The 22,628-nt window shown below is 51.6% G+C and overlaps 1 protein-coding gene across 6 annotated transcripts in view; it reads right to left on the reverse strand.

Moving 5' to 3' along the window:
* Positions 1 to 22,628, reverse strand: part of SH3GLB2 (SH3 domain containing GRB2 like, endophilin B2) — a 169,356-nt gene that overhangs the window by 54,539 nt on the left and 92,189 nt on the right. For 3 of the 6 annotated variants that reach the window (XM_069237038.1, XM_069237035.1, XM_069237036.1), the window contains 2 exons: positions 22,308 to 22,400; positions 7,968 to 8,030 (listed from right to left, as the gene is read on the reverse strand). In XM_069237038.1, the coding sequence (XP_069093139.1) occupies positions 7,968 to 8,030; positions 22,308 to 22,400 (156 nt within the window). The remainder of the gene's footprint in view (positions 1 to 7,967; positions 8,031 to 22,307; positions 22,401 to 22,628) is intronic. The other 3 variants (XM_069237039.1, XM_069237037.1, XM_069237040.1) reach the window with 1 other exon arrangement.

Consider the following 22,628-nt stretch of genomic DNA (forward strand, 5'->3'; position numbering starts at 1 on the left):
GTGCCCCCTTTCTCAATTACAGTCCACCCACAAGACTGAGGAAAACCAGTGAAGCCCAGGAAAACCAGTGAAGCCCACTACACTGACATGGGAGCCCATTTCAAATCTATGCAGATATTTAGCTCTTTTATAGACAATCGCCTCCCCTTCTTCAGCAAATGCGCGAGTCACACATGCCCCCACGAGAGACACCTGGATGTACAAACACCTGTTCGCCTTGACACAAAGGGGGCAGGAGAGCACTTTCCTGGGTATTTTCCTAATCTCGTGCCCAGTCTCTGTGTTTTACATATCTAGCTGCTTCGCATCCGGTAAGTGTGGCCTCTTCCAGCTGACGCACCTCACCCATGTTCCCGATGTTATGGAAGATCTCACCTAACACCTACCCCCCTCTGTATGCACAGCTATTCATTTTTCAACCTAGCACTTTCTCACTTGTAGCCTCACTTCCTAACACAGCCCTGCTCTCACCTTTGCCCACTCGAAGGTACCACTCCTTCGGACACATGCCCTCCCATCACCTTCTCCCATACCACATTTAATGCCACTATCTCCCACTTTCCAGAAACAGGACTTTGAGGGACAGGTAATCAACCTAAAGTTCTTGAAATACTTTGGCCAAGAGCATTCTCTATAGACAGATTGCTCTCACGATTTTAAGGAACCTCAATTTATTCTTTAAACAACCGTTGATGGAAACAACAACACTTCTACTCCATATCCCAGACTCACATCCCGGCCCAAGCCCTGTATCCCTTTCTATCCCACACCTTCTATCTTTCTACCACTTACCCAGGCTCCCTTTCCCGCCGCGCACCCAGGGTCCCCTTTCCCGCAGCGCACCCAGGGTCCCCTTTCCCGCCGCGCACCCAAGGTCTGCGCACTCAGGGTCCCCTTCCCCGCCGCGCACCCGGGCTCCCCTGCCCCCGCCGCGCTCCCCGCGCACCCAGGGTCCCCTTTCCCGCCGCGCACCCAGGGTCCCCTTTCCCGCCGCGCACCCAAGGTCTGCGCACTCAGGGTCCCCTTCCCCGCCGCGCACCCGGGCTCCCCTGCCCCCGCCGCGCACCCGTGCTCCCCGTCCCCCGCCGCGCACCCGGGCTCCCCACGCACCCAGGGTCCCCTTTCCCGCCGCGCACCCGGGCTCCCCTGCCCCCGCCGCGCTCCCCGCGCACCCAGGGTCCCCTTTCCCGCCGCGCACCCAAGGTCTGCGCACTCAGGGTCCCCTTCCCCGCCGCGCACCCGGGCTCCCCTGCCCCCGCCGCGCTCCCCGCGCACCCAGGGTCCCCTTTCCCGCCGCGCACCCAAGGTCTGCGCACTCAGGGTCCCCTTCCCCGCCGCGCACCCGGGCTCCCCTGCCCCCGCCGCGCACCCGTGCTCCCCGTCCCCCGCCGCGCACCCGGGCTCCCCACGCACCCAGGGTCCCCTTTCCCGCCGCGCACCCGGGCTCCCCTGCCCCCGCCGCGCTCCCCGCGCACCCAGGGTCCCCTTTCCCGCCGCGCACCCAAGGTCTGCGCACTCAGGGTCCCCTTCCCCGCCGCGCACCCGGGCTCCCCTGCCCCCGCCGCGCACCCGTGCTCCCCGTCCCCCGCCGCGCACCCGTGCTCCCCGTCCCCCGCCGCGCACCCGGGCTCCCCACGCACCCAGGGTCCCCTTTCCCGCCGCGCACCCGGGCTCCCCTGCCCCCGCCGCGCTCCCCGCGCACCCAGGGTCCCCTTTCCCGCCGCGCACCCAAGGTCTGCGCACTCAGGGTCCCCTTCCCCGCCGCGCACCCGGGCTCCCCTGCCCCCGCCGCGCTCCCCGCGCACCCACGGTCCCCTTTCCCGCCGCGCACCCAGGGTCCCCTTTCCCGCCGCGCACCCAAGGTCTGCGCACTCAGGGTCCCCTTCCCCGCCGCGCACCCGGGCTCCCCTGCCCCCGCCGCGCACCCGTGCTCCCCGTCCCCCGCCGCGCACCCGGGCTCCCCACGCACCCAGGGTCCCCTTTCCCGCCGCGCACCCAAGGTCTGCGCACTCAGGGTCCCCTTCCCCGCCGCGCACCCGTGCTCCCCGTCCCCCGCCGCGCACCCGGGCTCCCCACGCACCCAGGGTCCCCTTTCCCGCCGCGTACCCGGGCTCCCCTGCCCCCGCCGCGCTCCCCGCGCACCCAGGGTCCCCTTTCCCGCCGCGCACCCAAGGTCTGCGCACTCAGGGTCCCCTTCCCCGCCGCGCACCCGGGCTCCCCTGCCCCCGCTGCGCTCCCCGCGCACCCAGGGTCCCCTTTCCCGCCGCGCACCCAAGGTCTGCGCACTCAGGGTCCCCTTCCCCGCCGCGCACCCAGGCTCCCCTGCCCCCGCCGCGCACCCGTGCTCCCCGTCCCCCGCCGCGCACCCGGGCTCCCCACGCACCCAGGGTCCCCTTTCCCGCCGCGCACCCGGGCTCCCCTGCCCCCGCCGCGCTCCCCGCGCACCCAGGGTCCCCTTTCCCGCCGCGCACCCAAGGTCTGCGCACTCAGGGTCCCCTTCCCCGCCGCGCACCCGGGCTCCCCTGCCCCCGCCGCGCACCCGTGCTCCCCGTCCCCCGCCGCGCACCCGTGCTCCCCGTCCCCCGCCGCGCACCCGGGCTCCCCACGCACCCAGGGTCCCCTTTCCCGCCGCGCACCCGGGCTCCCCTGCCCCCGCCGCGCTCCCCGCGCACCCAGGGTCCCCTTTCCCGCCGCGCACCCAAGGTCTGCGCACTCAGGGTCCCCTTCCCCGCCGCGCACCCGGGCTCCCCTGCCCCCGCCGCGCTCCCCGCGCACCCACGGTCCCCTTTCCCGCCGCGCACCCAGGGTCCCCTTTCCCGCCGCGCACCCAAGGTCTGCGCACTCAGGGTCCCCTTCCCCGCCGCGCACCCGGGCTCCCCTGCCCCCGCCGCGCACCCGTGCTCCCCGTCCCCCGCCGCGCACCCGGGCTCCCCACGCACCCATGGTCCCCTTTCCCGCCGCGCACCCAAGGTCTGCGCACTCAGGGTCCCCTTCCCCGCCGCGCACCCGTGCTCCCCGTCCCCCGCCGCGCACCCGGGCTCCCCACGCACCCAGGGTCCCCTTTCCCGCCGCGCACCCGGGCTCCCCTGCCCCCGCCGCGCACCCAGGGTCCCCTTTCCCGCCGCGCACCCAAGGTCTGCGCACTCAGGGTCCCCTTCCCCGCCGCGCACCCGGGCTCCCCTGCCCCCGCCGCGCACCCGGGCTCCCCACGCACCCCGGGTCCCCTTTCCCGCCGCGCACCCAAGGTCTGCGCACTCAGGGTCCCCTTCCCCGCCGCGCACCCGTGCTCCCCGTCCCCCGCCGCGCACCCGGGCTCCCCACGCACCCAGGGTCCCCTTTCCCGCCGCGCACCCAAGGTCTGCGCACTCAGGGTCCCCTTCCCCGCCGCGCACCCGGGCTCCCCTGCCCCCGCCGCGCACCCCTGCTCCCCGTCCCCCGCCGCGCACCCGGGCTCCCCACGCACCCAGGGTCCCCTTTCCCGCCGCGCACCCGGGCTCCCCTGCCCCCGCCGCGCTCTCCGCGCACCCAGGGTCCCCTTTCCCGGCGCGCACCCAGGGTCCCCTTTCCCGGCGCGCACCCAGGGTCCCCTTCCCCGCCGCGCACCCAGGGTCCCCTTCCCCGCCGCGCACCCAGGGTCCCCTTCCCGCCACATACACAGGCTCCTTGCTCGTTACATACCTGATTCCCTCACTACCTTCTTACCCAGACTTCCATCCAGCCCCTCGCAAAGTCTCTCTCACATGCCACTGCCCAGCCCCCCTTTTGCCCGTTGCCCAGGCCTCCTCCTGCCCAGCCTTTCTTCAGGCGCCCCTCACCAATGACTGCTTGCTGCCCCTCAAACTCAAACTCCTGGCTTGAACCCTCTCTTCATTAAAAAAATATATATATTAAGAAATGAAAAGGATCCAGTTGCTGAATTTGTCTATGTAAAAACATTGAGTCATGTGTATAATCAGTAACCTGGTGATTACGTAGAGAACACTGCAGAGCTGCACAAAAACGGCACACCCACACAACATAAAGAGCAAGAGGTGAGAGCCACACCAGGGACTGAACACAGATGGCAACAGCTTCAAAACCTCAAGGCGTGACCTGGTCTCAATCCTCTACCTCAGCAAGAAGCCTTCTCAGTCTCTGTTGAATCTTACAAACATTAACTGTGATATTACATTTACAGCAAGCCAACATGGCATAGCAGTGACTTTAGGGTGAGGATCACAGAAGAGGCTCATGGTTAGGATGGGTGCGCACACCAAACCTCACTTTTAAATGCGACAAAGTAACAAAATGGAAAACAAAAAGCTCCATGCTGAGGTACAAGCAGAACTGGTGAGCTTTTCTGTGAACGTACGCACACCTTTTCTTCTTTGAGTCACTCCTGAGCCAGAACCGTGCCATCATCTCCATGGATGTAGAGTGGAGAGGCTGAGGCTCCCAATACATTATATACCTCAGTGGGCACCCAGCCCTAGATGGGCCTCACTGAACATCTTCTAACATTATCAAGAGCCTCCAAAAATTACACCATTTGTGTTAAATTTAGTCAGTTTTACAGTATAAAGCCCAGAAACTCAGTGTTCTAACTCCTCCATCCATGTTCCTCAAATGTGAGGCACAGCTAGGACCCTTTTCTATGTGTGCTGTTCCAAAGCCATGCCACTGTGTTCATTCCACCAACGGTACTGGAAGCGAAAGCAAGCCTGTATTTTCAACATTTTAACAAAAGATGGATGGCGCACCATGAGACATCAAGCCAAGAACTGGACAAGGGGGGCAATGAGCAAAGGAGACCTCTTGGGTATGGCGGAGAGACCCTTCAAAAAGTACAGCCCTGGACAAAATGAGGGTAGAAGCGACTGCTCTGAATGAGGCCCTTCATTTCAGTTCTACTTTCAAGGTCAGAAACACCTAAATCAACTGAAGAGGGAAGGGTGTGAAAAGTGTTGCTCTTACTGTGAACTCCCCTCAATCCCACTCACTCTCTGAAGTATGGGAAGAAGTCATCATCTGTAATGGGGTCCATACAGACATCAGCGCATATGTAAATCCCACTCCACTGTCTCTCTTTGAGCAAGAACCTGTGTCAAGATTCATCAAGTACTTGTGCTCAGAGCATAAAGGCGACCATACCTAAAGTTTCTAAGCAGTACATTACTGCTCGGAGGTAACGCCACCCACTATCGAAACTCATCCAACAGACAAGGATGTGTGCAAAGATGCTCAGTGTGGCAATACCTGAACAAATGACTCAAAGGAAGAGTGCCTTCTGGGTCAGGAAGCGTCAGCACTGTGTGGTCTGGTGAAGAGTGTGGCACAAATAAAAGTTTATCGGTTCCTGCAAGAGGAGGTTCAAACATGCTGGACACTGCTTAGAGCCTGTCAGCTAGCTGCAAGCTGAGTTTTGCAGACTGCTACCACTGGAACCCGTCTGTGCACCACATATGTCTTATCAGGCATATATATGTTAATGGAGATAACAATGGGAAAGTACATGCCACACCTCTGTAGCGGCTAGAGCAGAACCACGTTTTGAGTGGGCGAGTTTTTCCACCGATGCGTAGGGTAGCATAGGAGTCAATGGTTTGAGGTAGCAAATGGGCCACCAACAGGTTTGGTCGATTGGTGCACAAGCATCCGTGTAATTGTGGGAAGCTCAGCTAAAAGAAAAGTGGCCTAGGAACTTGACAAATGTTTGTGACGGGACAAATATTCTGCCAAAGACTACAACTTCAATGATTCCATTCATGAAGGCCTGTCCCAACATTCCACGACCAACCTGATTGACCGTTACCATGAAGGTGAAGTATCCGCAGACATGCTCCAAACATCATTCTGCCAACATCTGACATGCAGGGGAACTTACAAATATTCCTCACTTAGGTCATTCGGAAGAGAATCCAAAAGCTTTCACATGATCAGAAACCCTTAGTTAGGCTCAGGACAACATATGTGGACGGATACTCGGAAAATGATCTATGTCAAGGGATACCTGGACCTGTTGGTACTAATTTTTGTTTAGCAGTCTTCTTTCACTTGCTAAGTCTTCCAGTGCGATCAGGTTTTAAGCATTAAAAGGGAAGCATTATCTGACAGGCAGAGGAGCCCCAGCACATGTCCAGAGAACCACCAATTTTCCAAGAAAATTATTTGAAATTTTTTAAACTTTGCCCAAGTCCTAAACACCCAGACCTGGATGACAGGAGGTGAAACTGGGTCAAAGGCAAGAATATTACAAATGAAGAAGAGAGGGGAAGTACTCCCTATCTGAGGTGTATAGCACTGCCCTCATCTGTCACCTCACAAGCATCCGTACTGCTCAAGAAATACTAGTTAAACTAATGCCAGGCCAAACCAAGAGGTGCAAAGAATGGACATGGGTAGATGGAGGACATGCATGAGCCCATCAGGAGGGAACACTCGTGACATGTCTAGGAGGGATTTCTTTCCCAGCGGATTCCTAAGCCCCTCATCCAATATATTGTGAGGAATAGAGATACATCTTTTTAATGATTTGACCCTCAACAAAAGGATCGTCTTCAAAATCCTAATCCAAGCTCACAAAGCCCTCCACGACACCGGACCGGCCTACCTCAAAGATCGACTTAACTTCCACATCCCGACACGCCAGCTCCGCTCGGCCGCCCTCACAACAGTCCCTCGCATTCACCGCACCATATCCAGCAGCAGGTCCTTCTCCCACCTCGCCGCCAAAACCTGGAACTCCCTCCCCACCAACCTACGCAAGACCCAGGACCTCCTGACCTTCAGGAAGCGCCTCAAGACCATGCTCTTCAAGCAGTAGCACTCCCCACCCCAGCGCATTGAGACCCTACCGGGTGAGTAGCGCACTCAACAAATTTAGTGATTGATTGATTGATTGAGTATGATGTCTAAATAAGACCTTAACTATTTTTCGTCACTGCACCTTATTGTGGTTGTGTATGATCTCACACATAATATACTGTGTGTGAATAGTTATAGGACGCCGGCCGTCGTGGAGTTGGGATAGGGACAGGGTTTCGGGAATTAAAAAACAGGCAACTGTCACGCATCTTTGTGCCATTCTCCTACCTCCTCTCAAACCCCAAACAACAGCACGGATATTAAGAAGAAATATGAGAAAACAAAGTTACAAGTAAATGAGAGGGGGATGTCACCCACCTCCCACTGGTTGAGGTGCAGACGTGGAGAAGAATCACCACCAACCACTGGTTGAGGTGTATATGTGGAAAAGAATCATCACTACCACCACCACTGGTTAAGGTGCATACGTGGAGAAGAATCACCACCACCCACTGGTTGAAGTGTGCACGTGGAGAAGAATCACCACCACCCACTGGTTGAGGTGTACACATGGAGCAGAATCGCCACCACCACTGGTTGCGGTGCACACATGGAGAAGAATCACCACGACTACTGGTTGAGGTGTACATGTGGAGAAGAATCACCACCACCCACTGGTTGAGGTGTACACGTGGAGAAGAAACAGCACCACCACTGGTTGAGGTGTACACGTGGAGAAGAAACAGCACCACCACTGGTTGAGGTGTACACGTGTGGAAGAATCACCACCACCACCCACTGGTTGAAGTGTACACATGGAGAAGAATCACCACCACTACTGGTTGAGGTGTACATGTGTAGAAGAATCACCACCACCCACTGGTTGAGGTGTACACGTAGAAAAGAATCACCACCACCCACTTGTTGAGGTGTACATGTGGAGAAGAATCACCACCACACCTGGTTGAGGTAGACTTGAGAGGAGAAACCCCATGTTACAGTGTTGACACCCACCGCCACTGGCTGAGATGCATGTGAGGCCAAAACAACGCTACTTGTCAAACTGGCGCCCAATGCAGATTAAAATGTTGAAAATGCCAAGACATGAAGGCTAATAGGTGCAGGACATAGTGTGAGAGCTAAACAGTTGTGGGGGGGGGGGGGTGGGGGGGGGAGGGTCTTACCGCTGATGCGCTGGCTGACAGTACATAATTGCGTGGCCTTGTCTCCTGAAAATCAGGCAAAGCCTGTGGGGGGGAACAGAGGTCACATGTCATGCAGAAATACAATTTAGCTGAAAGCCCCAGTAAGAAAGGGCCCTAAGGCAGCCTAAGCTGTAGAAATGAACAAAACACAGAGCATAGCAATCAAATGACAAACACAGAATAACACACTGTACATCTGTTCCAGAGACCTAGCAGCAGGCAACTGGCATTCCACCTGCTCCTGGGCTCTAGCACAGGAGGGCAGATTATACACCACCCTCTAAGGTTTAGGATAGGCATACCCATCACCCTCAAACCTGCTGCTGAGGCCTACCACTGGCATACTTACCAGAGTTCAGGCCCTACACCTACTTCTGATGTCCAGAAAAGGACAACAGACCCGGTGCAGTTCTTGGGGGGTCTGTAACAGCAGTACTCAACCTACACCTCCTTTTAAGACCTAGCAGTGGGTGACAGGCTCTACTCCTAAAGCTTAGCCCAGAAATACTTACCCTACCCCAGATCATGAGGTTGTTCATTGGAGAACAGACTCTACCCTAGCTTCTCAGTTTTAGCACAGGCATACGCACCCTACCAGTGCTTCCAAGGCCCAGAAGAGGAATACTTACACTACGATGACTCATTAAGTCTAGCACTAAAATACTTCCAAGACTCAGCAGAAGAGTGGTGACACTACACATGTGGCCTATCAGAGGACATACCCAAAGCAGGTCCTGAGGACTAGCATAGGAGTGCTCAGCCTACACCAGCTACTTCGGTATTGCGCAGGCCTTATCACTCAAAACCTGCATCTAAGGCTTGGCAGCGGTGTACAAGCACTACACCGGCTCCTAAGGCCTAGCACAGGAGCACTCAATGCAGCAGCTTTTAAAGTCTAGCCCAGTAGGTACTCACCCTAAACCAGCCAGCTCAAGCAGTCAAGAGTACTGACCCAACACTTGCTTTTAAGGCTTTGCACAGCACTGGAGGCTCTACACGTGGCCTCACAGGAAGAGAGAGATATAAAGAGAGAGAGGAAAGTCCTACACCAACTGAGACAAAGAGGGTCATTCTGACCCTGGCGGCCGGTGGCCGCCAGGGCCACCGACCACGGGAGCACCGCCAACAGGCTGGTGGTGCTCCAATGAGCATTCTGACCGCGGCGGTTCAGCCGCGGTCAGAAGCGGAAAGTCAGCGGCCTCCCGCCGACTTTCCGCTGCTTGTGTGAATCCTCCATGGCTGCGGAGCGCGCTCCGCAGCCATGAGGATTCTGACCCCCCCTACCACCATCCAGTTCATGGCGGGAAAGCCGCCATGAACAGGATGGCGGTAGGGGGGGTCGCGGGGCCCCTGGGGGCCCCTGCCGTGCCCATGCCAATGGCATGGGCACGGCAGGGGCCCCCGTAAGAGGGCCCCGCAAAGTATTTCAGTGTCTGCCTTGCAGACACTGAAATACGCGACGGGTGCCACTGCACCCGTCGCACCTTCCCACTCCGCTGGCTCGATTACGAGCCGGCATCCTCGTGGGAAGGTCGTTTTCCCCTGGGCTGGCGGGCGGTTTTACTGGAACCGCCCGCCAGCCCAGGGGAAAACTCGTAATACCCGCCGCGGTCTTTTGACCGCGGCGCGGTAATTTGGAGGGCGGGATCCTGGCGGGCGGCCTCCGCCGCCCGCCAGGGTCATAATGAGGCCCATAGTGTAGCACAACAGGCCTTTCACCTGCTTCCACAGCCTAGTAAAGGAGGACAAACCAAACTTGATTTAGATGCCTCCCACAACAGCACTGGCCCTACAAATGAGTCTTAAGAGGGATGGCTGTACCCTACATCAGCGCCTGATTCCTAACCCAGAAGTGCCTATCCTACAAGTGGTGTCTACCACAAATGAGCATCTTGTGTGCTATGCCCTGAGGCCTAGCCCATGGGCTGACCTTACACGTTGAGACTCAGACAAGAGTGCCTAAGCTATACCAGTTCCAGAGGCCAAGCACAATAGACCACGTCCAACACCTGATTTGGAGGCAGGGCACCTACTGATGCCCACACCTGCTCCCATGCCCTAGTACAGAAGTGATGACCTTACACATATATCCTGGCACAGAAGGACACATGGTACACCAACACCTGAAATCAAACAATGAAATACATATCTTACGCTGTGCTTGATGCTCTGAAGCCAGATACAAAGGAACAAACCCAAGGCCTAGCACATGACCACTCACACTATACTCAGCGGCTACTACAACATGGTCAGTGGTGCACCTGCTGCTCAGGCCCTGCAGTGAAGTGCAGCTGCTACAGGTGTTCCAGAGGTATAACACACGAAGACTGACTGATTCAGCCTAGGAGACCTGGTATAAGAGGGTAAACACTTCACCAGTTTTTGAGACCTAGATCAGAAGTCAGGCCGTACACATGGGGCCTCGCAAAAGATGACATATCCTGCTGTAGCTTCTAAGACCTAGAACAAGAAGCAAGACCTCAAACCCAACTTAGAAGACCAGCACAGGAGTAGTGACCGTACACAATAGGCCTAGCAGGAGAGAGGATGGGCTACACTTGTGCTGGAGGCAGATGAATGTAAGAGGGCCCCTTCAGCTGTTTCAGAGGGTAAACATAAGAGTACTAACCCTTCTCTACAAATGAGGTCCATCAGAGGAGGACAGATCCAGCACATGCCAGAGTACTGACCCTACACAAGAATCTAGCACCGTTACTCTACTGTACTCCACCTCCCAATGCTTCACTCTGAAAACTAGCGCACGAGTACTGATCTGTGGCTAGGGCCTAGCAGATGCAGACTGACCCAAATCTGCTCCTGAGGCTTAGAACAAGAGGAAAGGCCCTACGCATAATCTGGGGACCTATAACAGAACCTACAACTTCTCTAAAGGTACAGTAGACAGATACTAAATCAAGACCTAGTTCTGTGGCTCAGCAGAAGAGGGCTAACCTTCATCTGCTGAGACATACCATAGGAGTACTGACCCTACCCCTGCACCTGAGGCCTAGCACCCATGGACAAACCCTATGCTTGTGACCTACTACAGGAGGCAAGGTTCACCAGCCTGTCACAAGGATACTGTCCCTGCACCATAGAGCCTGATCAGGCGTGCTGATCCTACTCCTGTAGAGTAGTGCTGAAGCACAGATCCTACAGTAGCTCCAGTACGTTTACTGCACTGGAGGACACAGGTGTGCCTGAGGCCTATCATAGTAGAACTGACCCTATAAATGATCCGGAGTCTAGCACAAGAGGGGATCATACACCTGAAGCCTAGCAAAGAAGGCGACCTACACCTCTTCCTGAGACCCAGCAAAGACAGACCCTACACCATATCTCCTAAGACCTAAAGCAGGAGGAGAGAACCCCACACGAGCTCCTGAGAACCAATGCAGTAGGACACACTCTACACCAGCTCCTAAGACCTAAAGCAGGAGGACAGACCCCACACTAGCTCCTGAGGACTAATGCAGTAGGAAAGAACTACACCATCGCGTAAGGCCTAAAGCAGGAGGACAGACCCCCCACACGAGCTCCTGAGGACCAATGCAGTAAGTCAGAGCCTACACCAGCTCCTAAGGCCTAAAGCAGGAGGACAGATCCTGCACCTACTCCACCTAACAGAGAAATATAAATGATACATTAGTTCATGAGGCCTAGCACAAGCTGAAAGACTGCATAACTCCTAATTTGACCTAGGGCATGAGTAATTATTCTACACTACACCGGAGGTCAAACACAGAAGGATGGACACAACCACCTTCTCCCTCGTCTTGAGTACTGAACCTACACACGGAACCTAGCATGGCCAATAACGTACACCAACTCGTAGTGCCTAGCACAACCTGTGATGCACAGCAAGAATACTGACCGATGCCGAAGGCATGGTACAGCAGGACTGCCACAACATTTGCTCCTGAAGAATAACACAAGAAGAAAGACCCTGGAGGTCTACCACAGACAGACAGAACCTGAAGGGTAGGCAGAGAAGTACTGACCTACAACTTGGTTTGGAGGCTCATCACAAGAGCCACTGTGACCCTGCAGAGGAGTACTGACCGAACCCAGGAAGTTTAACCCTAACAACCAAGGACAGACCCTATACCCGAGACAAAGCACAAGGAGGCAGATCCTCACAACTGCTCCCAAGCCTGCACCATAGGCCTAGAAAAGGAGTACTGACCTTACACCAGCTCTGAAGACTGGTACTGAAGACCAAACCCTACACTGCTCCCGGAACTTTGCATTGGAGGTAAAACCTACACCTTATCCTGGTGCAGCTGCTGAAATGGATTAGAAAAACTCGGGTGTCCTTGCCCTCTCAGACGTCTGGGTGGTATTCAACACTATCTGTTGTCATCGCCCCATTTAGAGCAGAGAACTTGTCCTTCAAATGTTGAGTGCCTCAAGGCTCATTTCTGAGTCCCACATTATTCTATATCTCTATGACACCACTGGCCACTCTGCTAAAAGCTTTTGGCTTTAATCTAGCATCGTGTGCTGGGGACAAACAAGCAATTGCATATTCTCCAAAAAAAAACACAACGATACCAAAGCCAACTCTGTCCACTATATGAACCAAGTAACACAATGAATGAGTGTGAACTGTCTCAAAGTGAACCAAGAATTTACTCGCCAGCATTCATTCCTGATCTTGGTCCCCAGAATGGTGGCTGGATAAACTGGAACTAACCTAACACCCCCCCACCCATCACCCCAGCCCTCACCACCCATACCAAAACAATTAGTCATCGCTGATACCTAGCTAACCTTCACCAAACAAATTAATGGTAGTACTGGTACTTTCTTTGCCCCGAGTAAAATCCTACCTCTTATTCCTGTGTCCTCCTGCAAAACAATTGTTTAGGCTCTTATAGTTTTAGGAATAAGATTACAGAAACCCACTTTATCTGGGCACCCCGAAGTAGATTCTAAATGGACTTCAAGTTACTTACAGTGAGTAAAACAATAATATTTAAAAGCCCTGTGTAAAACCCACACAGCTTTACATCGGGCTACACCATATTACATGGCAAAACAACTGGTGAAGTACACCGACAGCCAGAAATCCCTTCTGCACAAACCAACATCTTCCTTCTTCAGGTATCAAAAATATTCCGGTCTACAAGGGGCGGCAGAACCCTCCCTTTTCTTATCCCCCAGATGATGGACTTCTATGCCTTTCAACATGAGAGAAATGAACATTCACATGCTTTTTAGGAAAGTCTTTAAAAAGTGATGTTTCAACTGAAGCTCACACCTCCTTTTGTTTGGCTGATTCCACCCGGTGTCAGGATGGGACCTGTAGTTGAGCGCCCTATAAATTAAAAATAAATTAAAATATCACATGATGACAGACCCTACTGCTCTACTTAAGGCCAAGAACAGGAGTAATAACCCTACACTAGAGGCCTAGAACAGGAGTACTGACCTATTCACCAGCACCGACACGTATCACAGGATAAGAGACTCTACAACCACACCTGAGGCCTCGTGCACAACGACAGAGCCCACATGCCCTCTTGAAGCCTAGTAGAGAAGAACAGGGCAGACAGAAGCTAGCACAGAAGGAAATAACCTACACCTTTTCTGAGGCCGAGCAGAGGGAGGCAGACCCCTATACCTGTTCCAAAAGTCTAGAGCAAGAATACTATGGTGCAGGACAGCCCCACTATTACTTCTGAGGACTAGGACAGGAGTACAGACCCTACATTAGTTCCTGAAGTGTAAAATAGTGGCACAGATCCAACATCTGTTCCTGAGGTCTAGAAGAGTAGTACCAAGCATACACTAGCTTCTGAGGTGTAGGGCAGGAGGACAGGTCCTGCTATTGCTTCTCAGTGTGTCACAGGAGGATAAGCCTTATGATTGGTTTATACCAGAGGAGGACAGACCATTGGTCATCCCCTACATGTCACTATCACAAGTATAACGATGTACCTTACAAAGCATTTGTCAGATTCTAATGTGTGAACCTTAGAACAAAGTGCCCATCACTGTCCTGGTTCATAAACCTTAGACAGAAGTCGCCATTGGGCATGAACTTAGATAGACAGTTATCACAAACATGGTTCATGAGCTTAGATAGATAGTATTATCACAGATCATAAACAGTTCAATCACAATGAAAATGTCACTTACCCAGTGTACATCTGTTCGTGGCATTAGTCGCTGCAGATTCACATGCTGTGCATAGTCCGCCGTCTGGTGTTGGGTCGGAGTGTTACAAGTTGTTTTTCTTCGAAGAAGTCTTTTCGAGTCACGAGACCTCCTTGTTTCCATTGAACATGGGCGTCGACTCCATCTTCGATTGTTTTCCCCGCAGAGGGTGAGGTAGGAGTTGTGTATGTTAGTAATAGTGCCCATGCAATGGAATGAATAAGTATGTACAAAATAAAGTTTAAGTAATATATTTACAAATGTACAAATGTTGGAGATTACTTCCAAACGGCTACAGGCTCCCGGGGAGGCGGGTGGGCACATGTGAATCTGCAGCGACTAATGCCACGAACAGATGTACACTGGGTAAGTGACATTTTCAGTTCGGTGGCATGTGTAGCTGCAGATACACATGCTGTGCATAGACTAGTAAGCAGTTATCTCCCCAAAAGCGGTGGCTCAGCCTGTAGGAGTGGAAGTAGTTTGAAATAAAGTTCTTAGTACGGCTTGACCTACTGTGGCTTGTTGTGCAGATAGCACGTCTACACAGTAGTGCTTAGTAAATGTGTGAGGCGTAGACCATGTGGCTGCCTTACATATTTCATTCATTGGAATATTTCCTAGGAAGGCCATGGTAGCGCCTTTCTTTCTGGTTGAGTGTGCCTTTGGAGTAATGGGCAGCTCTCTTTTTGCTTTAAGGTAGCAGGTTTGGATACACTTAACTATCCATCTGGCTATACCCTGTTTTGATATTGGGTTTCCTGTATGAGGTTTTTGAAATGCAATAAACAGTTGTTTTGTTTTCCTAATTAGTTTTGTTCTGTCAATGTAGTACATTAGTGCTCTTCTGATGTCTAATGTATGTAGTGCCCTTTCAGCTACTGAGTCTGGCTGTGGGAAGAACACTGGTAGTTCTACTGTTTGATTTAAGTGGAACGGTGAAATAACTTTTGGTAAAAATTTAGGATTGGTTCTTAGAACTACCTTATTTTTGTGTATTTGAATAAAAGGTTTCTGTATAGTAAACGCTTGAATTTCGCTTACTCTTCTTAGAGATGTAATGGCAATGAGAAATGCAACCTTCCACGTTAAGAATTGCATTTCGCAAGAATGCATGGGTTCGAAAGGTGGACCCATGAGTCTTGTTAAGACGATGTTGAGGTTCCATGAAGGAACAGGTGGTGTCCTTGGTGGTATAATTCTTTTTAGGCCTTCCATAAACGCTTTAATGACAGGTATCCTAAATAGTGAAGTTGAATGGGTAATCTGCAGGTATGCAGAAATTGCTGCGAGGTGTATCTTTATGGAAGAGAAGGCCAGGTTTGATTTCTGCAAATGTAGTAAGTATCCTACTACATCCTTTGGAGATGCATGTAATGGTTGAACTTGATTACTATGGCAGTAGCAAACAAATCTTTTCCATTTACTTGCATAGCAGTGTCTAGTGGATGGCCTTCTAGCCTGTTTTATGACCTCCATACATTCTTGGGTGAGGTTTAAATGTCCGAATTCTAGGATTTCAGGAGCCAGATTGCTAGATTCAGCGATGCTAGGTTTGGATGCCTGATCTGTTGTTTGTGTTGTGTTAGCAGATCTGGCCTGTTGGGTAGCTTGACATGGGGTACTACTGACAGGTCTAGTAGTGTTGTGTACCAGGGTTGTCTTGCCCATGTTGGTGCTATTAGTATGAGTTTGAGTTTGTTTTGACTCAATTTGTTTACTAGATATGGAAGGAGAGGGAGAGGGGGAAAAGTGTATGCAAATATCCCTGACCAGTTCATCCATAGAGCATTGCCTTGAGACTGCCTGTGTGGGTACCTGGATGCGAAGTTTTGGCATTTTGCATTCTCCTTTGTTGCAAATAGGTCTATTTGAGGTGTTCCCCAAATGTGGAAGTAAGTGTTTAGAATTTGGGGGTGAATCTCCCATTCGTGGACTTGTTGGTGATCTCGAGAGAGGTTGCCTGCTAGTTGATTCAGGATCCCTGGAATAAACTGTGCTATTAGGCGAATGTGGTTGTGAATCGCCCATTGCCATATCTTTTGTGCCAGGAGGCACAGCTGTGTCGAGTGTGTTCCCCCCTGTTTGTTTAGATAATACATTGTTGTCATGTTGTCTGTTTTGACAAGAATGTATTTGTGGGTTATGATGGGTTGAAATGCTTTCAACGCTAGGAATACTGCTAACAATTCGAGGTTATTTATATGCAACTTCGTTTGATGTACGTCCCATTGTCCTTGGATGCTGTGTTGATTGAGGTGTGCTCCCCACCCTGTCATGGAAGCATCTGTTGTTATCACGTATTGTGGCATTGGGTCTTGGAAAGGCCGCCCTTTGTTTAAATTTATACTGTTCCACCATAGAAGCGAGATGTATGTTTGGCGGTCTATCAACACCAGATCTAGAAGGTGACCCTGTGCCTGTGACCATTGCGATGCTAGGCACTGTTGTAAGGGCCTCATGTGCAGTCTTGCGTTTGGGACAATGGCTATGCATGAAGACATCATGCCTAGGAGTTTTAATACCATCTTTGCATGTATTTTTTGTGTCGGATACATGGCTTGTATAACCTTGTAAAAATTTTGAAACCTTTGTGGACTTGGAGTGGCTATCCCCTTTGTTGTGTCGATTGTTGCCCCTAAGTATTGCTGTGTTTTGCACGGCAGAATGTGTGATTTTGCATAGTTGATGGAGAAACCGAGTTTGTAGAGGGTTTGTATGACATACTCTGTGTGGTGTGAACACTTTGTTAGGGAGTTGGTTTTGATTAGCCAATCGTCTAGGTAGGGGAACACGTGTATTTGCTGCCTTCTGATATGTGCAGCTACTACTGCTAAGCATTTTGTAAATACTCTTGGTGCGGTTGTTATACCGAACGGCAACACTTTGAATTGGTAGTGTATTCCCTTGAATACGAACCTTAGGTATTTCCTGTGCGAGGGATGTATTGGTATGTGGAAATACGCGTCCTTTAGATCTAAGGTTGTCATATAGTCTTGTTGTTTTAGCAGTGGTAATACGTCTTGTAGCGTGACCATGTGAAAGTGTTCCGATTTGATGTAGATGTTTAGTGTTCTGAGATCTAAGATTGGTCTCAGTGTTTTGTCTTTTTTTGGTATTAGAAAGTACAGTGAGTAAACTCCTGTGTTCCTTTGTGTACGTGGTACAAGTTCTATTGCGTCCTTTTGCAGTAATGCCTGAACTTCTAATTCCAGAAGGTCTAAATGCTGTTTTGACATGTTTTGTGTTTTTGGTGGGACATTTGGAGGGATTTGGAGAAATTCTATGCAATAACCATGTTGGATAATTGCTAAGACCCAAGTGTCTGTTGTTATTTCCTCCCAAGCTTTGTAAAATTGGCTTAGTCTTCCCCCCACTGGTGTTGTGTGAAGGGGTTGAGTGACTTGTGAGTCACTGTTTGGTTGTAGGGGTTTGGGGACCTTGAAATTTTCCCCGGTTTCTAGGGAATTGTCCCCCTCTGTACTGGCCCCGAAAGCCTCCCCTTTGGTACTGTCCCTGGTAGGTAGACGGTGTTGATTGTGAGGTGCTGGCTTGTGTGGCTTGACCCCGAAACCCCCCTCTGAAGGGTGTTCTGCGAAATGTGCCAAAAGTGCCTCTGCCCTGCGGGGAATAGAGTGCGCCCATGGCCTTGGCTGTGTCAGTGTCCTTTTTCAATTTCTCAATCGCCGTGTCCACATTGGGTCCAAACAATTGTTGTTCGTTGAACGGCATATTGAGCACTGCCTGTTGTATCTCAGGTTTAAACCCGGATGTGCGCAACCATGCGTGCCGTCTTATGGTTACCGCGGTATTTATTGTTCTTGCAGCTGTATCCGCTGCATCCATAGAGGAGCGTATTTGGTTATTAGAGATATTTTGTCCCTCCTCAACTACTTGTTTTGCCCGTTTCTGTAATTCTTTGGGTAGATGCTCGGTGAGATGCTGCATCTCATCCCAATGGGCTCTGTCATATCGCGCTAGGAGCGCCTGAGAGTTCGCGATGCGCCACTGGTTTGCAGCTTGTACAGCAACCCTTTTTCCAGCTGCGTCGAACTTGCGGCTCTCTTTGTCCGGAGGTGGGGCGTCGCCTGATGTGTGCGAGTTGGCTCTCTTGCGAGCTGCCCCTACTACAACTGAATCTGGTGGCAGTTGTGATGTGATAAAAGCAGGGTCTGTGGGCGGTGCGTTATATTTTTTCTCCACCCGTGGAGTTATCGCTCTGCTTTTGACAGAATCTTTAAAGATCTGTTTTGCGTGCCTTAGCATTCCCGGGAGCATAGGCAGACTTTGATAGGTGCTATGGGTGGAGGAGAGGGTGTTGAAAAGGAAGTCATCCTCGACAGGTTCTGAGTGTAACGACACGTTATGGAACTCTGCTGCCCTAGCTACCACCTGTGCATACGCTGTGCTGTCCTCGGGTGGTGAGGGCTTGGTAGGGTACGACTCAGGACTATTGTCTGATACTGGGGCGTCATATAGGTCCCAAGCGTCCTGGTCATCTTGGCTCATGGTGGTATGAGCTGGTGAATGTGACGGAGTTTGTGCCGGTGATGTATGAGTTACAGGTGGAGGAGAGGGTGGTGGAGTTACTTTCTTCACCACTTTTGCTTGTGGTGTTTGTTCTTGTGTTTGGAACTCGAGTCTCCTTTTCCTCCTGATTGGGGGAAGAGTGCTGATCTTCCCTGTCCCACTCTGTATGAAGATCCGCTTCTGGGTGTGGTCTACGTCAGTGGATTGTAACTCTTCTTCAAATCTGTGTTTGCGCATTTGAGAGGACAGTGATTGTTCCTCTGAATACGAGCTGGCAGTCGGTTCGGTTGCAGGGCGTTTTGGCACCGAAACTGTGTCTTTGCTTGTTTTCGGCTCCGAGGAGAATTTTCTCTTTTTTGTAGTCGAGTGTTCTCGGCGTCGATCATCCTCGGTGCCGCTGTCTCTGCGTCGAGCAGCTTCGGTTCCGCTGTCTCGGCGTCGACCCTTTTCGGCAGCACTTTCTCGGTCCCGAGATTGCTGCGTGCCTGTGTCTCGACCCGAGTCGGACGATCTCGGCACCAGTTCGCCCTTTTTCGGTGCCGATGGACGGTCACCTATTTTATGGATTGAGCCATGGCCTGTTGGCAGTGGCGTCCCCTGGGCCTTGTCTGTTTTCCCGTGTGGCGCTTGTTTCGACGTCTTACTCACGGTTTCTTCGACGTCGAACTCCTCCGAGTCCGATTCATGGATGGAGAAGGCTTCCTCTTCTTCTCCTTGTTCCTCGAACCCACGTTGTCCTGTCGGCGTGGACGCCATTTGCAACCTTCTGGCTCTTCGGTCACGGAGCGTCTTTCGGGACCGGAACGCACGACAGGCCTCACACGTCTCTTCCTTGTGCTCGGGCGACAGGCACAAGTTACAGACCAAATGTTGGTCTGTATACGGATATTTGCTGTGGCATTTAGGACAGAATCGGAACGGGGTCCGTTCCATCGGTGTCGATTTTACACGTGGTCGGGCCGACCAGGCCCCGACGGGGGGTCGAAGTTACCCCGAAGGGCTACCCGAGCTCTTCACGATTCGGTGTCGATTCTATCTAACCCGATACCGAACGAAACAATACAGACGTAGTTTTCCGAAGTTTTGACTATCTTTCCGTCCCGAAACCCGGAGCGAAAAGGAACACGTCCGAACCCGATGGCGGAAAAAAAACAATCGAAGATGGAGTCGACGCCCATGCGCAATGGAAACAAAGGAGGAGGAGTCCCTCGGTCTCGTGACTCGAAAAGACTTCTTCGAAGAAAAACAACTTGTAACACTCCGACCCAACACCAGACGGCGGACTATGCACAGCATGTGTATCTGCAGCTACACATGCCACTGAACACATGGTTCATGAGCTTAGATAGATAGCTCTATCACAGAGCATAGATAAACACGCCAATCACAAACTCGGTTCATGAGCTTAGATAGACAGCTCTAGCACAAACAGAGTTGATGAACTTGATAGAATCCTTTATCACAAGCAGGTTTAATGAAACTTAGAAAAGATGCTTCTATCACAACCATGTCTTTAGATACACGCCTCTATCACAAGCGTGATGCATGACATCAGATAGACGCCTCTATCACAAGCAAAGTGCATGAACTTTAAATAGACGCCTCTATCACATGTATGATGCATGACCTAGGATAGACGCTTCTATCACAAGCGTAATACATGAACCTTAGACAGACGCCTCCATCACAAGCATGATGCATGAATCTTAGACAGACTCCTCTATTTACAAGCATGATATTAGATAGATGCCTCTGTCACAAATGTGTCCTTAGAAAGATGCCTCTATCACAAGAATGATCTTGGATAGATGCCACTATCACAAATATGCTCTTAGATAGACGCCTCTATTGCAAGCATGATGCATGATCTTGGATAGACACCTCTATCACAAATATGCCCATAGATGGATGCCTCTATCGCAAGCATGATGCATGAAACAGATAAAATCCTCCATCACAAGCACATTGTTACATAGATACATCTCTCGCAAACATTATACATGAAACCTTGATAGACTTCACAAGCAACATGCGCAAACGTTAGAAAGAAGTCTATCAGGAGCAAGGCACAGAAATGTTGCAAAGTGCATGATCTGTACTTGAAACTCTTCCTAGCAGGCTGACTACATGAAGCTTAGAAAGATGCTTCCATCAGCGGTAATATGTCATAACACTGGATGGACAGCTGTTTCACAGAGTTCCTGAACAATAGAAAGCATCTTACACAAATCTGCTGCTTGGACCCATACGAAACATGCTAGAGGTCTCCCTCCCAATCAGAGTAAATGAATGTTATCAAGAACTCTCAATCCCAGCATGATGCCTGGGGCCTGATTTTGATTTCGATGGACGGGTTACTCTGTCAAAATGGTGACGGATAGCCCATCCCGAGTATATGAATCCCATTATATCCTATGGGAAGTATATTTTGGCGGACGGGATATGCATCACAGCTGTGATGAGTAACCTGTCCGCCAAAATCAAAATCAGGCCTTTAGTCTTAAACTACAAATCTCCACCATGGACGTGGAGCACAGCCTTAGGTCACAAGCCCCAGTGAGGGGTCTGGTTTTGAGAAGGCCTCAGCAGGTCACCTGGATGACAGGTGCCCACCCCAGACACCACCACAGAATTGGCAGAAGACAAAAGGAATATTAGGTCAGCAGCTCACTAGTAAACCAGACTGCAGAAGATTCTTGTAAAATAAGGATGGAAAAGAGAGAGGTCACCGCAACTCAGCAACAACACTATTTTATACTCACATCCCCCTCGCACTGTGCACAGAACCAAGAAAAAACAAAATGACACATTAGTATCAAAAAGCTTATCAAAGGGATTGCAACTGAAAAGAGGAATCCGCTGCATGCTTTTCTGTTCATGAAATACAATACCATATGATCACTTGTATGCGATTATAGGAAAGTGCATGACACTGAGAATCGAGAGTTCATGCGTCCTATCTCTGCAACATTCAACCAGCATCAGGGACTAGGAAGCTCTTTGAAGAGGGTGCTGCTAACACAGGTCCTGAGACTGCATGAACCCACAGCCATTTGTGAGGGACTACATTTTTCATATGGTAACCAGCCTATCATAGGCACTGTAGAGAAATGGAGGTAGTTAAACGCCCAACATCCTAATCCTCTCTTCATCTCCATGAAGGTAAGATTCTGCCTCAGCTCAGGTCAGTGGCATGGATCCAAGCTTTGACAGACTCACTATGCTCCCTTACACTGAAGGACAAAGCCTGCCATGCAGATGGACACAATGCATAGGGCAGAAAGTGGGACGTTATTTAGAGCACTAAAGGGTCACCTCTAGGGGGCACCACAAGTGACAAGTGGAAGAAGCAAGTGATCAGCTGCTGCATCAGACAGAGTAGAAGTAAATGAATTCTGATAAGATTTTCACTGCCAGAAAAGCATCAACAGGAGGTAAAGAACACATCCTTCACCATGAGCACCAGACAACCTCTGAGTTCTCTCCCTTGCCTACCCCAGCCCTGCGGATACATCACGGCCTGTCTCACAAGCTGCCCCCTTCCCCCGCACAGCCCAGGCTCCCACCTGCTAGATGCATGGCATGCAGTGGCAATGGGTGACTGCAATGTGCTATGGGAGAAGTTACCGCAGCTTTTGCCTCTGCAATCTTGGCCTTCTTCAGTCGGGCTTTGCAGGCATCGAGGTCCAGGCGCCTATTCTCTAGGATTCGTCGCTCTTTCTAAAAGTAAAGGAAACAGAGAGATGCATTAAAAATCAGAGTGAAACTGAAAAGGCCTCCTCTTATAGTTTTTTAATGAAGAGGTTTCTTCTAAAATCAACTTGTCACCTCTCCTCGTTTCATCAAAGCATGGTCTTCGTTCAATGGCCCCTTATATCCCATCCGTTTCATCTCCTAATAAACTCAAACACTATCAAGAGCATCATACAGGCTCTCCACTAACCCCAC

The sequence above is a fragment of the Pleurodeles waltl genome, chromosome 6 (genome assembly GCF_031143425.1).
Source record: "Pleurodeles waltl isolate 20211129_DDA chromosome 6, aPleWal1.hap1.20221129, whole genome shotgun sequence".
Lineage (NCBI taxonomy): Eukaryota > Metazoa > Chordata > Amphibia > Caudata > Salamandridae > Pleurodeles > Pleurodeles waltl.